Source organism: Diceros bicornis, chromosome 22 (genome assembly GCF_020826845.1).
Source record: "Diceros bicornis minor isolate mBicDic1 chromosome 22, mDicBic1.mat.cur, whole genome shotgun sequence".
In the NCBI taxonomy this organism is placed as follows: Eukaryota; Metazoa; Chordata; class Mammalia; order Perissodactyla; family Rhinocerotidae; genus Diceros; species Diceros bicornis.
Genome location: NC_080761.1, coordinates 10,758,213 through 10,776,312, shown reverse-complemented (window position 1 = coordinate 10,776,312; position 18,100 = coordinate 10,758,213). Strand labels below are relative to the sequence as shown.

Here is an 18,100-nt window from a genome sequence, read left to right as displayed (position 1 = left end):
TGGAGGGCCGCTTTGGAGGGCAGAGTTAATATTCTCTGGCACATCTGACTTACTCTGAGTGTGGGTTGAATGTGCTCTCACAACCAGAAAAAGAAACCTTTGGCAGAGAGTCACACATGTTCAGAGTAAGAAGCCTTTGTATATGGAGATGAGAACCAAAGGTTTATGCCATCAGAGCCACAGATGGAACGCCATCAGAGCCTAGGATCATAGAAAGTCAGTGCTGGACAGGACTTCAGAAACCATCCATAAAGCTCTCAGGTTTCAAAAGAGGTTCAAGTATAGGATCTTTCCACTGAGTTCCAGCTTCTCCTCTCTGAGACACACTTGCTGATTGGAAGAGCAGTGGCAATGGACGCAGTTAAGAACCTAGCCCAGCCCTGCCCAGCGTATCAGCACTGCCAACCTCTGGAGCTCATCCAGGTGGCGTTTCCTCAGTCTCCCCACACTGAGATTCTGTCTTACTCATTAGATTCACCTCCCTGAAAATGCTGAGTCTCTGAACCTCCTGGGCTTTGGCTGACTAGGACCGTCAGGAGAATAATGGCTTGGACAATGATTTTCAGCCACAGAACTCTTTTCCTTTAACAGAAGTATAGGTAAAGCCTAGTACATAAAAGAGATCAGAATAGAAAAGCTGTGGTTGTTGGTAGGGACCAGGGTTGGGACTGGGGACTGGAGACCCTTTGCCCATTGCTCACTGCTCCTCAGGAGCTTGGATCACCAGTTGTCCCATTTGCCTAGAACTTTCCCAGGTTTAGTTTTGAGAGCCCCGTGTCCTGAGAAAGCCCTCAGTCCCTGGCAGACCTTATATCAAGAGCATAATTTGAAAACCTTTGCATGAGATGATCCACAAAATGTGCTTCTAGGAATGATGATGTATATCAGAACTTCCCATAACCATCTGCACCTCAAGGCATCCGTAGATCCCCTGGGGTGTTTTGGAGCTGATAAAAAAGGATATCCAGGGGCTGGCCCGGTGGCATAGTGGTTTGGTTCGTGCTTGGCTTGGGCAGCCCGGGGTTCGCAGGTTCGGATCCCGGGCGCAGACCTACGCACCACTCATCAAGCCATGCTGTGGCAGGCATCCCACATAAAGTAGAGGAAGATGGGCATGGATGTTAGCCCAGGGCCAATCTTCCTCAGCAAAAAGAGGGGGATTGGCAGCAGATGTTAGCTCAGGGCTAATCTTCCTCGCACACGAAAAAGGATACCTGATAGCCTCTGAAAAAATCAGCACGTCTAGACCTCTCCTTCACATGAGAGCTGAGAGAGAGAAATGCAGAGGGTTTAGTGCTCTTAGTCTTTGGGTGGAGCCTGCACATTTTTTGTTTTTGTTTTTAATTATTTTTAAAGTTGAGATAATACTCATATACCATAAAATTCACCCTTTAAAATTATACATTCAGTGGTTTTAGTACAATTCACAAAGTTATGCAACCATCACCACTATCTAATTCCAGAACATTTTTATCACCCCCAAAAGAAAGCCTGTACCCATTAAAGGTCACTCCCCATTCCTCCCTGTCCCCAGACCTTGGCAACCACACATCTACTTTCTGTGGTTATAGATTTCATATAGTCTGGACATTTCATATAAATGGAATCATAAACTATGTGGCCTTTTGTGCCTGGCTTCTTTCACTTAAGGTAATGTTTTCGAGGTTCATCCATGTTGTAACATGTATCAGTACTTCATTTCTTTTTATGGCTGAATAATATTCTACTGTTTGAATACGCTGCATTTTGTTGATCCATTCATCAGTTGATGGACATTTGGGTTGTTCCTTCTTTTTAGATATTATGAATAATGCTGCTATGAATATCCATGTGAAAGTTATACCTAGGAGTGAAATTTCTGGGTCAAAGGGTAACTTTATATTTAACTTTTTAAGAAACTGACAAACTGTTCTTAGAGCCTAAGCTTTTGGAGCTCTTCTTTTCTACCTTTAATGAAATCATCTGGTTCCTGTTAAAGGATAACTTAGAGATATTTAGTTAGTATTTTGAATGACTATTTTCTCACAAATGAGGGAGTTGGTAGATGGAACCTAAAAGTAAAAGTAAGGTATATCGTGACACTATTTTATTGTAGATTTTTATGTCATATCTGTACTAGATTTGATCTCCCTGAGGGTAGGAACTAGATTCTGTTTATCTCTGTATTTCCTAAAAACCCCAGGCACTCAAAAAATATTTTCTGTATCAAACTGATCAGGCATGGTTTCTGTCCTCCAGAGACTTGTATTTCATGAGAGACTAAAAGGGAGGTGCTGATGAAATTCCCCAAGGGACCCCATAGGAGGAGGTGAGTCTCCCTGCTGGGGGAGTTGGAGGTAGAAGGCCCTTTTGAGTGGAGGAAGGACATTGACCTGAGCAAGGGACCAAGGCGGGAAGTGGAAGACTTACTTTGGGGAGGATGAGCAGCTACACAAGACTGGAGCAGAGGGTAGATGAAGTAGAAAGGGAGGAGATGAGGGGCCAGGAGATCTTGGGGCCGGACGGAGGGCTCAGCCATCGTGAACAAGACGGCAGAGGAGTGACAGATGTGGTTGATTGCTGCTGACCCACAGACAAGCTGAGGGCAGAGAGTTGTAAAGGAGAACACGGAGCAGACGGCAGCACTCAGTAAGTCCTACTTGGGAGGAGTTGAGCACAGACTTGCAGATCCTTTAGTGAAATCATAGGGTCTCTATAAAAGAAGAACTTAGGACATTAGGTAGTTCTTTTGCACACATGTTGTCTTATCATGTGGAGGGAGTCACTTGGTAGATGGAGTCAGGTAAAAAAAGCAGAGTGGAAAGAGAGGAAGTGGGGAGAAAAAACTGCAATCTGGGGAATCTGTTTTGCACATTTTGGGTACGCTGATTAGCTGGCAGCTAGCAAAGAGGTCAGTCTGATAATTCTATCACCAAATAGGCCAACTGGGCATATCGAAGAAATCCCCTCTAGTCATCTGTGGATGTTTCTGAAGTCCCAGAGAGTTTAGCTGTGAGCACAAGTGGCACTGCATAGGGTTGATGGAGTCCTCGCATCAGCACCTCTGCTTTGGTTAGGCTGGGCTACCCCGTCTCTCTCATTAGGACTTCTGACCCCTAATATTTGTGCTGATCTGAGATTTACCAGAACCTTTTGTTCCTGCATTGTCTCATAACCATCCCAATTCCTTAGTAAGAAGGAAAGATAGCGCTTGTTCTGACCCAGCTGTGTGACCTTGGACAAGTCTCTGGCCTCAGCCTTCTCATCTGTAGAACGGAAGGCAGTGGAACTCAGCCATGATTTGCTTGCCTCACTGTGGCCTGGCGTTGCCGAGTGTGGGCTATGGAAGCAAGTGGGCTTGGGTTTGAATCTTGACTCTGTTGCTTACTCGCAGTAGAGCCTGGAACAAAGCACTTAGACTCTTTGAGCATCATCTTTATTTTCATCTTCAAAATGTGATTGTTTAATACCTGCCTGCAGTGTTTAGTTCTGCCAGGTGCACTGACCACCGATAAGTGGTAGTTGCTGCTATGACTACAGCTGCTACCCCTCCACTAATGAAAGTTTTTTGAGCGCCAGTTGGTTGCAGAGCCCAGTCCTTTGATTCTGAAGGGCTCCGACTCTGTTAAGCTTTGGGGAGGGTGCCTGCTTCCTCTGTTGCTCCGTCCCTTTTCCGGGCAGAGGTCCTGGCCCTGCTTCCAGCTCTGTCCGACTGGCACTGCATTTTAATGGTTTCTGCTGGCAGAGCAAGGCCCTCATCCTGTCTCCTGGGTTGGGGGTGGTTTGCTCCCTCCTTTTCCACTTCACTTGCCATGGGACCCACTGGCTGGTGCCTGGGAATTTCCTAGTGTGCTTTTAAGACATGAATGTGCTGCTGGTTGTCAGCTGGCCCCGGGCCACCAATCAGGTTGGAAAGCCCTGGCTCTGAGATCTGCTGCCTGGGAATGGAGCCCAGAAGCAGAAACTCTGATTTTTCGCTCCTGCTCCAAACCCCAGGAGATCCTTGGCACAGACTCAGTCACTATTTCAGAGCTTCCTTTATGCCATGTGTTTTCTAGGTGCTGCCCCCCCGCCCCGGCACTGGAGCTCGCCTTCTCTGGGCGCTGGTTCCCCTAAAGCACACTGGACGCCCTGCAGGGCTCAGGGGCTCACTGGTGTTTCCATTTGAGGAATCTTTATCTCACACCTGCTTTATACGTGCACTGTGCTGGGCACTGGGGACACGGTGGAGGCTCAGATGGCACTCTCTGTCCCCAACTTTGTATAGAATTGTGTGCAGGGGATAAAGGCAGTCCCTAATAAATTTCATATCTAGAGTTTGGTGTGCATTTTGTCAGAGGAACAAGATTGCACTTGGTAGATAAGGACGCACAGCAGCTCCCTAAACCAGTGCCTCTCACACTTTAGCGAGCACGTGAATGACCTGGAGATCTTGTCAGAATGTGGATTCTGGTTCAGGGGGTCTGGGTGGGGCATGAGAGCCCATATTTATAATAAGCTCCCCGGTGATGCTGTGCTGCAGGCCCATGGACCACACTTTGAGTAACAATGTTCTAAACCAGTGGTTCTCAGCCCTGACTGCACGTTAGAATCACCTGGGGAGCTTTGGAAAAATACCAACACTGTGGACCCTACCCCAGACCCAGTTAAATCAGAATCTGGGTCCTTGCAAAAGCTTGTGCACAAATGTTCATGGCAACATTGTTCATAATGACTAAAATGTGGAAACAACCCAAATGCCCATCAGCTGATGAATGGATAAAAGAAAGTGGTATATCCATACAATGGAATATTATTCCGCCTTAAAAAGAAGTGAAGTGCTGATTCATGCTACAACAAGGATGAGCCTTGAAAACAGTATGCTAAGTGAAAGAAGCCAGTCACAAAATGTCATATATCATATGGTTCCATTTATATGAAATGTCCAGAATAGGCAAATATTTAGAGACAGAAAGTAAATTAGTAGTCCTCTAGCCCTGGGAGTGGGGGAGATATGGAGGGGAAATGGAGAGTGAGTGCCAACGGGTATGGGAGGGTTGTTTTTGGGATGATGAAAATGTTTTTCGATGATTTTTTTTTAACTTTGTGAGTTATGAAAACCACTGAAGTGTACAATCTAAGAAAGTGAACTTTATGGTATATGAGTTAATTCTCCAGAAAGCTGTTTTAACAAGTCAGAACCTGGGATAAGAGGTCCAGATGTTGGTAGTAATAAAAGTTCCCGCAGTGGTGCTAACGTGCAGCCTAGGGTTGAAATGCTCTAATCCAGTGATTCTCAAAGTTGAGTCCCTGGAGGAGCATCAGCATCTCCTGGGAACTTGTTATAAATGCAGATTCTTAGGCTCTACCCCAAACTATTGAATCAGAAACTTTTGTTATAAAAGTGATTCGGTTGCTCTCTGAAGTATGAGAACCTGCATGGCTAAAGCATTATTTTGAAAATACAGACAAACCTGGGTTTGCAGCCTGATTCCTCCAGCTTCTATCATGTGACCATAGTTAAGTGACTTAACCCTTCTGTGCCTCAGTTTCCTCATGTAAAAATGTGGATTGCTTCTTCCTAGGAGAGAGCTGTGAGGATAAAATCAATTAGCATATTGAAGGTGCTTTGGATGGTGCGTGGCCCATAGTAAGTGCTCCATAATAACGCAGGTCGTCGTTGCTATGATTACTGCGGAACCCCTAAACCATGATTTCAATGGGAAATTGTATTGTTAATTCTAGAAGTGGCCTCTTAGAACACCCCCCGTTGTCTCCCCAGCACCTAATCTGGCCTCCACCCCCAGCCCCTGTAGTGGTAGGTTCCAGAGGAGAAGTTAGAGGCAGGGTGAGGGGGTGTGCTCCTGCAGAGCTGTGCTGTGTGTGCATCGTGTGATACTGACACTCAGCGAACACTGTGCCTGTGCCAGACACTGTCTGGACGCATGGCACATCTCACGAGTTACCCCATTTAAAGGACAGCTTTGATGTCAGAACTGGGCAGGAGAGCTCTCTGGTGCCATGGGAAGGGGTCTCTGGGTACAGTGGCTGCCCTGGCAGTTCTGGGGTGGGGAGCAGTGGAGAGCTGTGACAGCAGAAAGGTGAGTGTGACCAGGCCACCAGTTAAATACACAGTTGTTCCCAGGTCAGGTGTTGGTAAATTGGAGACTGCCTGGATTTCTCTGTGAGGTCAGATGTTTGAGAATAGTCAACACTTTTGTGGTGGGATTTTGACGGGGAGGTGGAGGTGGGGAGAGGGCAGGCGGGGAAGAAGGCTGGAGGGGAGGGAATTGCTGTTTCTACTAGATTGTGCCTTCACGGCCTGTAGTGGGAAGAAGACTTTTGTTCTGGGCTCGTTGTTGATGTGAGAGCCTGGGAAACAGAGCGCCGGAACACATCAGCTAAGTTGGAGCACGAGGGCCTCTTTCTGGCTTTCAGAGTGTTGGACATGGTTCCTGGAATCTCCATGACTGAGAGGATTGGCTGTAGTGGCTCAGTCGTGAGAAGGCAGTGGAGGGCCTGGAGAGAGATATGAGGGAGGGAGGGAGGAGAAGCACTCCTATAATGAGCAGGTGGTGTGCCAGGTGCTTTCACGGCATTTGATCTCATGTAACCCTCCTCAGAACCCCATGAATTAGGTACTATAATACCCCCCCTTTAAAAAATTCGTGGAGAAACTGAGGTACAGAAAATCTACATGTCTTGATATGACCTGACTTCACAGGACCAAAAGCTGTTAAAAATACGGACCTCTGCTCTTTCAAGGAAGATGCCACTGCTCGAGTCTTCAAGGAGAATACAGGGACTCAGAGGTTCTCAAATGCAAGTGTTACCGCACCAGGTCCATTTTTGCCCGCTGCCCAGACAGCCAATCACCGAGACGACGAGATTGCAGAGAGAGAGGGTTTAATCACAAGGCAGCCAAGTGAGGAAAACTGGAGAACAAGTCTCAAATCTGCCTCCCTGGAAATAGGGACTCAGGGGTATTTATGGGGAAGGGGGCAAGGTGGTCTGAAATGATTGGAGGTGAGGAGAGATGAGGTAATTGATGATCTGCGCACGCATAGTCAGCCTTCATGCCTCTTTGAAGGACACATCTTCACAGAATTGGCGGCATTAGCGTGCCCGGAGGGGGGAGTTCCAACCTCTTGCCGTCAAAAGGGCCCAGTTGATGGGTTGGTGGTCTTAATCCAGCCTGAAGTGGACAAGGGGTTCAGTTCCTGAAAAAAATAGCTCAAACACCCATTACCATGGTAACCCAGGCTCCAGGGAGATGTCATCCATAGGAACCTAGTGGGAGTCGGAAAGCATATTGCCCAAACAGCACAGTTAACAATGAGTAAGTTTATCGTGCAGATTTAAGTCCTCACTTTCCATTCTGATAAGTTTCTAGGTAAGGACATCACCCCTTCTTCCTGGTGCAGGGAAGAAGATACCTTTACAAATGGAGATTTTCTTTACAACTGTAAATGTCTCTCATAAAGGATAACTAGAACTAAGAATGGGCTTAGCACGACCCACCCAGGTACCCGGAGATGTCTATAGTAATGGCCTTTTCTGAGGGCAGGCCTCCCATCCCAAACTCCTTTGGTTAGTTGGTGGGGTTGGGGGTCAAAATGTCATTCAGGCAGAGACATATTTTGAGTTCGCAAATTCCAATCCCCCATAGTTACTAGCTGCTTAATCATCAATGGCTGTTAGCCAGTTTCACAAGTGGGCTGCCTTGGAATGACCTTGGGTTGTCTGACAAAAATAGGAACCCCTGGGCCCCTCTCCAGACCTGCTAAATGAGGATCTCTAGTGATGGAGCCTGAGAACCGGTGTTTTTAACCCCTACTCTGGGTGCTGCTGCTGCGCGGCCAGGTTTGGGAACAACTAGACACGCGTCCTGTAACACAGCCACCTTTCTCCTTCCCCCGTCTATTTCTCTCCATCCCATTGTCTGGGTTTCCCAATTCCCAGTTGATTTCTGTGTTCAAGTTCTCAGAATAAACTCCCCTGTTAAAATTCTGTTAAAGATCTCAACCCAGACATTATGGGGAGTCTACGTGGACATTTGTGAGGGCAGGGAATTGGTGATAAAGCTCTTGGGAGAGTGTCTCTGAGCAAATCAAGTGACAGGAATAATCACCCAGGGCAATCAGCTGTCAGAAAGAAGCCAAGGCTTTTTTCACTCCTCTCATGCTGAGCAGACAACTCTTGGCTCTCTCTGTGAGAATATGTCTTCTGACCTGTTTTTCTTGAGGGTCTTTGAGGGTTTGGGACGATGCGATGCAGGGCTGAGGCCTCCTGCCAAGGCCGCTCTGGGTGTAAGGAGAAGGCAGTGGCATCTCTGGGGCCTGGCAGGGCGGAGCTGAGGCTGAACCAGTGAAAAACAGAGCCGCCCACCTCTCCCCAGAGAGGTTCCCTAGAACTGCTGTGCTGGCCACATTCCTTTGAGCTTCTAGTATCTTCTATAAACTGGGCACAGAGTTGAATTTGAATTTCAAAAACTCCAATTAGGGCTCCTAATAATCTTGTTTTTTTTGTTTGTTTGTTTTCTTTTGTGAGGAGGACTAGCCCTGAGCTAACATCTGATGCCAATCCTCCCCTTTTTTCTTGAGGAAGATTGGCCCTGAGCTAACATCCGTGGCCATCTTCCTCTATTTTATATGGGACGCCACCACAGCACGGCTTAACAAGCGGTGCATCGGTGCGCGCCCGAGATCCAAACCTGCAAACCCCAGACCGCCACAGCGGAGCGCGCGCACTTAACCGCTTGCGCCACCAGGCTGGCCCCCTAATAATCTTCTTTTTAGCAGACTACCTTGCCCCAAGGATCTTTAGGAACCTAGAACAACAACAACAACAAACATTAAAAAAGCAGAAGCTCCTTTAAAGCTCTCTCCTCCCCAACCTCCGAGGACTTGGGAGCTACAGCCCTGCCAAGAAGACGAGGAGAGGGAGGTGGTGGCGACCCTTTTCTCAGCTCCAGCAATTACTGTGTCGGGCCCACAGCCCTCTTGGGCTCAGAGGGCAGAGGAGTCAGAGCAGGCGCGTCCTTAAGCGAGGAGGAGGGCACAGTGCGATGCTGGCCCACGTCCGCCGGCTTGCTAGGGATTCTCCTCTTCGCTGGGTGTGGTCTGTAACCCAGCTCTGGCCAGCGGCCTGTGCTGCCTGTCCCAGGTGTCCAGAGCCTCCAGGTGTGGCTCTCCTGTGCTCTGGCCTGTCTTTAGGGCTCCCACGCTATCTTCTCTGGGCCCTGCCTTGACAGGAATCCCCCTCCCAGGGCCTGCACCCCCTCCCCTGCCCATCTCACTCTCCTGCTCGTCCTTTGTTGCCAGTGCCCCTCTCTCTTGGCCCAGGCTGTTTGCAGAGGTGGATGGGAGAAGGGGCTTCTTTGCAAATGAGTGTTAGTTACTATGGTGTTCCATTGTTCTGAGGTCAAAGACTAAAATCCTTAACAAAGACAGTTCAAGATCAGATCCTGGTAAATTAAGGGGAAAAATGTGTGTGTGTGTGCACGCGCACTCATAGTAATAACAATAATAGTAATACCCTGGGGAAATACACGTCACATCAGATCTTCTTTTAGTTCCCCCAGGGCTCAGGCTCAGGGCTTTTGTGCCTGCTGGGCCTTCTGCCTGGAACACTGCCCACTGTCCTGCCCTGGGTAACCTTCCTTCCCCCAGATCTCAGCTCAGGGCACCTTCCCAGGCCCCTAGACTGGATCAGTCCCCCACCCCCCATGCTCGCAGTGCATCTTTCCTTTCACAGCTGCACCATAGCTTGCAATTTACATTTGTTACTTATTTGCGTGGTTTCTAGATTAATATCCATTTCCCCTCTAGGCCTTTATACCCCAGGAATGCAGAGACCGCGGAGATGTGTGTCTTCCCTGAGCTCAATGTGGTGCCCAGAGCCACAGGCATTAGGTTAACAATTGCCGAGGGAATGAACAAAGGCTTCAAGACCTCAGGGGTGGGGATCTGCCTGCAGGCAAACTTCTTGCCAGAGCCCTGCTGTGTGCCTGTCTCTGCTCAGAATTGTATAGAGCACACTGTTTTGTGGTGCTTTTTAAATTAAGATTTTATAACTGTCAATATTTAAAAATGATCCTGAACTCTGAGAGACCATTCTGTCTAACTTGTTGGATTTAATTGCCTAAGCCTTCAAGTGACTAACTGGAGCCATCCTCAGCCCCCACAGTAATTTAGTGCCCCGTGGGCAGCCTCCGGGCCACCCATGTCCCAGATTGTTTTTCAGAGTGCTGTTGTTGTGTATGTATTTATGGGTAGGGCTCAGACGTGCTGAATCAGTGCTTGGCTGGCTTCTCGTTCCTCGTGTATCTTAGTCATCTACCAGGGCGGGTTCTTTGAAAGAGCACTGGGTCATGGTGACTTAGCTGGGGAATACTCAGAAGCCAGAGGCCATTCCCATGGTGACATGGGCCCCTCATGCCCTCTCTCAGGCAGTACACAACAGGTAGGTTCTTTGTGACCTAGTGAGTGACCTGGGTCACCGGGAAGCTTTCTTCTGCTGCAGTGTTGGTTAAGGCACAGCCAAGAAATTGCCCACACAGCAAGGAACTGAATGATGCCATGTGACACAGCCAGTCCTTCATAGCTTTCAAATAGAAATGGGGAAGAATCCCTTCCGATCATCAGTATTGCCTGGTCCTGTTTGCAGGTCATGACCCGGTAATGGATTATGAGACCAAACGTGTGGGTCATCGCCAGCATTTAAAAGAATGAAAAGAGATGGCATAGAAAAGATCAGATTGCAATACACATAATGAAAGTAACCATTCTTTTGAGGAAGTTTTCTTTCAGGTTTGTGTGTGCGTGCGCACTGAGTCACATGATAAAACGTATTTCTTTCTTTCCGTCAAAAATATCTGTTTACCATGCTCTGTAGCTTGTCCCACTTGGACTTTCCAACGTCACTACCAACCTTGCTTTGCTTTTTCTTAAAGGTATGCAAAATCGAGTCAGATCAAGACTGTGTCAAGCAGCAAGATATTTTTTAAAGGAAGTAGATTTCGATATAGGTGGGTACCCATGGTTCCATGTTGACGACGGGCTTGGGGTGGGGGCAGCCATTTACCTTTGAATATTTTGCTAGTAAATCAGTGCCCGTTGGCTTGTGGGCTGTTTTGGTCCTCCCTTTCCACTCCACTCACTTCTTACACTCACAGGCACCCTCAAACTCTGCAGTAACTTCCCCTCGTGGAGGAAGAGAAGGTGTGGATCCCTAGTGCCGGGTCAGACCATTGTGAAGTTAAAAAAAAAAAAAGATATGTGTGCACAGCCTTCCCCTTCTGCTCTGAGCATCCATTTCACAGACGTTGGGTTTCTGTCTTTTGCAGCGGTAAAGTTGCCAAAGAGGTGGTGGAGGCGAGCTCTAAAATCCAGAGGGAGCCTCCGGAGGTGCACAGGTGAGTGGGGTGCTCCCCAGGGCTCGGGAGGCTTCTGGGGTGGACAGAGGGATTTCAAGGCTGGCTTTGCCAAATCCTCTATAACAGGACAGGGCGTAAGGGCACCAGCTGTCTATTGTTTTCGTCTCTGGTTCCAGGCATGACACTATCGCTGGAAACCTCCCTCAGATTTGGCAGGGCCGTGGCGTGAGTGCGGCTGGGCTCCATTTTGAGTTACTTGCTCTGTGGGGAGTCGTCTGCTTGATTCAGCCTGGAGTGTCACATGAACGAACAGGACATGTGTGAAGCACGGCTGTGACATCTCCTGGCTGAGTCTTTCAGCATGTCCTCTTAGAGCTGCTCTCTGTTCCTGCCTCTGTTCCTCAGACTTGGCCAGTTCTCATCAGCCCGACTCCTTCTGGGCTATTTCACATGAGGGGGGCGAGGGTGCTCGCCTCTCATTGGACTCTTTACTCCCAAAAGTCACTCAGAGGAATGAGGAACTTAGTCATTAGTGGTTCAAGAGTACGCAATTTCATTAAGGTGGTGTGACATGTATGTCTTAGGAATTAAATAGTCTCTTGGTCATGCTGGACTTCATACCACTGCAATTTACACAAATCATTGGACATCCTAAACCCCAAACATGCTAAATATCTCAAGCTGAGCATTCTCATCATGACGCTTCCCCTCTTGAAAGCAAGATCATCATAAGCTATGTTCTTTAGGAAGTTCGCACACACTGGGTTGGCACCTGTTCTTCCTTTCCCATCTTTGAACTCAGAGGAGTCTCCCTTATGCTCAGATTTGCCCAGTCCCTTCTAGTTCCCGGGTGACCCAGTGAGCTGGGTGCCTCTCACCTTATCCCCCAAGGTTGTTGGGCAGAAGGAGGCCATGATCTCTCAGAAGTGTGGCTAAGCTAGCCTGGCGTGGACGTCCAGATGGCACTTCCCTTCCTACAGGGGAGCAGAACCACAGTCTGCACAAGATCCCGTGCAGATTTGTACGGAGAATAATTCATCCCCAGTTTCGGGTGACCCACTGGGAAGCTGTCACATGCAAGTCTGCAAAACCAGTGTCTCCTGCTTTAAGAAGGAGAAAATTGTGGGGTGAGGGAAGCTGGAGCACCTTGTCTGGGAGCATCTTGGTGTAATACCTGTGGAAGTTTTACAGCCCACCCATCCATGACAATTGTCTTTTTTTTTTTTTAATAGTCTTTTTATACCCTCTCCTCTGCCTCACATTTTGGTTACTCAGTGCAGCAGAAATGAAGAAGAGGAAATGATAAAACATATCATTTGAACTTTTCCAGAATCTTTGGGCTGGAAATGACCTCAGGGATCACCGAGTTTGATGCTTCTATTTTACGGACAAGGGAACTTGAGTCTCGGAAAAGTTAAATGATTTTCTGAGGTCATAATTCTTTTTTGGTGGCAGATCTAAGCCTAGAACTCTAGGGTTCTGCTTCTGAGTCCTGAGCTCTTTTCTCTGTAGCATCTGTCATGTTGAAAACCTCTGGCATTCTCCTAGAAGCCGGGAGGCAGAACTACCCCAGGAGCTCAGCTTGGGTTTTATTCTTCCAGCTTGAATCTTGAGTGTTTGATCTGAAAAAAAAGAAATAGTCAATGCTAGGGAGTTCTCTCGATGGCACAAAGTCTGAAACTGTTTTTAACAATATACTTTCAAGAGACGTATTCCAAATATATAGGTTTTTTAAGAGTCCCATAGTTACCATCTATGGCTGGTTAATAAGATTAGAAAAGAATTTAAAAAATACTTCTCTTTTCAATTAAAGTTTGCATAATTTATGGGAATCAAGGCTTCCTAGATCAGGGTTTCTTAAACCTTAGCTCGCACATGGATCACCTGGGGATCCTGTTCAAGTCAGATTATGGTTGATGAATCTGGCATTTCTAATGAGCTCCTAGGAGATGGCCATGTGGCTGGTCTGTGGGCTGCACTTTGAGTAGCCACGCTCTAGATAACTGGTGGTGGAGGGGGTGAGGGGAGCAGAGTGCCCATAGAGAAAAGCTTTTCCTGGAGTGGACTGAACCAATGGAGACGATGAGAAATGAGGCATCCGTTAATTTACAGTTTCCCTTTTCTGAATCTTCTAAAATGCCCCAGGTTATTACTGCAGACAAGGCCCTTAAGCCCTTGAGACACTGGTTCTCATGCGCTTTCTTTTCCTTCCACTACCCCTTTTATGTATATGTGAAAGCCTATTGAGTTCACATCCTCAGGATGCCTCTCTTCTGGTCCTCAGTTCTTTGGCCATATCTCTCAAATCCCTGACAATACAGGGAAAAATTTGTTTAAAATAATGATACAAAGCAAGCTCTGGGAGGGCAAGGCCTGTGTCTATCTCGATCGTCTCCATATCACCCAAAACCTAACACAGTGCCTGGCGCATAGTAGAAGGTCAGTACATATTTGTTGAATGAATGCATGAACTAGGGGCATGGATGACAGCAGCACTTCTGCAATTTTCTGAGACCTGAGATCTGTCCACGGTGCTGACCCAGAGACCTCGACCTCCCAGGAGGCAGCACTGGGGTCAGAGCCATAGCGATGTGGGCCACTCTCAGAAAGCAATTTCTCGTTCCTTCCCAGGAGCCAGTTGCATGATAGAAAATTGTTTCTCTTGAACAATTATTTTATTCTTGAATTATTTTGACTTCTCTGATGTGGCTGTCAAAAGTGAGAGTGTAGTAATGAGCTCTCTTTCTCTGGCGGTGTTCAGAGATGACTGCTAGTCTAGAATGGTGACAGTAAAGCTTCAGTCAGCTATCTTTCCTCACACTTGAGATTTTACACGTCAAAGAATGACAAGTTCATGGACTCCTACTTCTGCTGATGTGTGTTTAGAGAGAGACAGATATGGACAGACTGAGAATGCTGTCTTGAGATTTTTCTTTTTTTCAAAAAGAGGACAAGCTAACTCTCATGGTAGCTCACTGATCTTTGCTGAGTAAGACTCGCCTGCCCACCGCAGAGGCCTGATGAGCTGTGTGAGCCCCCTGGGCATAGCAGCCACCACCAGGGGACCCCCAGAGGCAGCGTTTGTACCTGAAATGAGCACCTGTCTAAGGAGTCATGAATGGGTTCTAATCTTGGCTGTGTTGCTTACCACTGTGTGGTCTGGGGTAAGTCACTTAACTTCTCAGATCATCAGTTTGTTCATCTATAAAATGAGATTCATATTTCTTTGCCAAACTTCTAAGTTTTGTTATGAGCATTAAAATAAAGTGCTTTAAAAATTACAAAGTGCCATACAAATGTGATATTATTATCATCTCTCATCCAAAAATGGGAAGCTGGCATCTGACAGACACGTCCACAGTAAAGTCTCTTCAGATGGAGTTTTTGATCACTGGCCAGCGGCACTTCCTTTCACTCCAAGGAGTGGTGCAGGACTCCGTGAGCCTTGTTTTAGCGGCTTTATTTTGTGCTACCGTTTCTTGAAGCCAATCTTGGAATATACTTGCAGGTCCCCGAGGTAACCTTTCTACCTCAATAGAATTCTTAATGACAGTTTCATTCGGAAACTGTTCTGTGCCGGGAGCACACACATGAGTGGGCTGCAAAGCAAGTCAGGCACTTTTGCCGAGTCAGCTGATGGGCGGATGGGAGAAACACACAGCACAGCACAGACCCTCACGCGGCCTGGGGAGACCCCAGCTATAGAAGCTGTTACCTCAGGAACTCAGGCGGAAGGGTGGAGTGGGAGCCAAGTGGGATGTCGGCACATCCTTTAGAGGCTGACACAGCGGGACCTCTACAGCCACAAATGGCAGAGCATTAGGGGTAGTGAACGGAGCCCCTGCTGGGGGGTGGAGGATAAATCATGCAGAAAGGCAGTGTGGAGTGCAGCAGAGGCCCTGGGCTGGGAATCAGGTGAGCTGGCTTTGAGTCCTGAGTCTGCTCATGTAAGTGTCTTTAGTCAAGTTCATGACCTCACTGAGTCAGTTTCCTCATCTGTAGATAGGGTATTTTTCTTGCCTGTCTTCTAAGCACATTGAGAAAAACAAATGCAGTAAAGTGTATACAAATCACTTTGTAAACTAGGAAAGAGCCCTCTGAATTCTGGTGTTATATTTTTTATTAGAATGACTGCACTGGTGGGCTCTTGCTTTAAGTGAAGCTTGATCAGTTGGCACCTTTGAAAAGGCTGCAAGGAGATAGTTAGGTCAAAAAGGGTAACCTGTGGTCTAAAGTCAGTAGGGAAAGGTGGGAGACCTGCATTTTGATTCTAATTTTGCTTCTCTTTCTACCAAGTTGTCCTGGTGCCCCGCACCAAGTCTAGAGCCCTGGACTCTTTGTGCTCCGGGGAGATCCCCAGTCGTGTCCAACTTTGGGTTTATCTGAGTCTTGTACTTCCCAGGGAAATTGTGTTCATCTCTGAATCAAAGAATTGGAATGTCTCAGGGTTGCAATCGACCATAGGGGTCATCTGGCCTAACCCTAGGCAGACCCCATAACCCCCTGCCCCTGGCCTTGGGCCTCTGCTACAACGCAGCAGCAGGAGCAGTGAGCGTAGGGGCTGAGTCAACGTCCTCCTGACCATCCAATGCCAGGCTCGCACCTGTGAGGTCACCGCTGGTGAGCTCAGCCTGTGCCAGCACCAGGCAACTGCCCAGACATTGCGATGTGGTAGGGGCCAGCCCTAGGCTGCTTGATATCTCCCACTGAAGAGTGTTGGGAGGAGGGCTGATGGGGAGGAAAGGCCCTCCATAAAGGCTCACTGTGGGCCCCACTTTGTTGCAACATACACGGTGATTCCCGGGCGATAGGACTGTAGCCAGCTCAGGGGGCATGCGTGGTCAGAGGTGGGGCAGAGCGATTCAGAGTTGGTTTGTGCAAGAATGGAAAATGGCCTTTTCAGAGGTCAGAAAGCTACATGGCCCACACAAACATGGCAACATGCTGTGCTTTGCAGAGCTAGCATCACAGTCATGAGGGCCACAGGGCCAAAGGAAACCCCATGAAAGCTCAAAAAATGAGAATCCTTCACAATAAAAGAAGGAACTGCCTGTGGTAAATTTTAATCTCCTCCCCTACTCCTTCCTCTCTCCCTCCCTCGCTCCCTCCCTTCCTTTCTTCTTTCCTTCCTTCCTTCCCCCTGCAAGGAATCCGCATCTCCACTTCTTTCCCCGTAAACCCCACCACACTTGCCAGGACTTGCCACAGGCATCACCTCCCCTGGAAGGTCATTCTTGGCTCTCCCCTCACTCACGGCAGGATCACGGCCCCTCCTGAGTGCTCCTGTGGGACCCTCGGCCATCGGTCTCCTCCATGAGACGCGTGCTGTTCCAGCTGTGGCTGCAGCACCTTAATGAGTCATGAAGTGAAAATAGTGATCAAGACCAGCATTTAAACAAACTAAAACAGAATGAAAAAAACAGAGAATCACACACAGCAAAGGTTACTATTGCTGCAGGAAACATCGCTTTAGTTGTGTGTCTTCCTACATGTGTGCACGTGTGTGTGTGTGTACAGAGAGAAGATATAAAATGTATTTATTAGTGTGGGTCTCAGTCAAAAAAGTGTGAAAATCATGGTTCTAAAGAGTGAGTTACTTAAGGTGAGGACCACAGTTCCCCAGAATAAGGCAGACCGTCCAATACAAATATATCAGCTTCAAAATAAGTGGTCAGAGAATGAAATAATGAAGAAAAGGACTCCATGGTTAAGCGAATCCTTATAAATTTCCTTTCCAGCCAGTGCCAGCTGTAGGGAGATTTTCACTCTAGATGCTAAGAGGCATCCTGATCTTCCCCGGCCCCCTCCCGTGCCCAGTGGAAACTCCCGGGCCGTAAGGCAGTCCCGTCAGCCGGCCTGGGGAACTTCTGGGCCAGTCCAAAATGGCAATTTGTGTCAAGCCAGGAGTATATTCAGTTTACTTCAGTTCCAAACCTGAACAGCCCTTAGCAAGATGCCAAGCGAGACGCTGTAAGGCGCTTGAGAATGGATAGACCAGTCCCTGCCCTTAAGGCACTTATCAAGGTGGGATTAATTAATGCACGAATAATTAGAGAGAGACAGAGGTGACAAACGTGAGTTGTGAAAGAAGGGAGAGTAGTGTGAGAAGAGAGAGAGTGCGTGTGTGTGTGGTGAGGGCAATCCAGGAAGGCTTCAAGGGGAAGGAGACGTTTGACATTATCTTTGAAGGATGGGTAGGTTTGGTTTTGATAGGAAACATGGGGAGAGGAAAGGTGCTCAAACCCCGCTGCCTGCCTGTGCCCCACTTCCCTGTCTCTCAGGGCAAACAGCTGGTGTCCCTGCTACAGGCAGTGTCAACAGGCCTCCCAGCTGCCAGCCAATAGTCTTGACAAGACACCTGCACAGCTTGCTTGCCATCAGCTGCCCCTCACAGCCACTGACATGCGTGCGTGCTCCTTTCCAATGGAGAAAACAGAGCTGGCTTCCAGGCTGGTTGGTGATGGGGTGTGAATTTGAATGGGAATATTAAACACTGGCATTAAATGTTGGACATCCAGCAATACCAAGACAGCTCAGAGCTGTAGAACATCTGTGCCATCGATCGGCCAGGGTTTTTCGTTTTGTGTTTTTGGTTAATTACTTTGAGCCGCGCCCCTCGTTCAGTTTTCTGCATGTCTAGTTTGGCGATACCTGCCTCCCACATCCTTTTCCAGTGCCTGTGTTGCCACGTAGCATGCCCACGTCTGGTGACGTAGGGGAAATACGTTTTCTCTCACTATATCCCATTAGAACACATGGACATTC

At 47.9% G+C, this 18,100-nt stretch overlaps 1 protein-coding gene across 1 annotated transcript in view; it reads left to right on the top strand.

The window, feature by feature from the left end:
• Positions 1-18,100, top strand: part of LOC131419954 (FERM domain-containing protein 3-like) — a 182,496-nt gene that overhangs the window by 113,116 nt on the left and 51,280 nt on the right. Inside the window, exons 10-11 of the mRNA XM_058565581.1 lie at positions 10,913-10,987; positions 11,306-11,374. Of these exons, the coding sequence (XP_058421564.1) occupies positions 10,913-10,987; positions 11,306-11,374 (144 nt within the window). The remainder of the gene's footprint in view (positions 1-10,912; positions 10,988-11,305; positions 11,375-18,100) is intronic.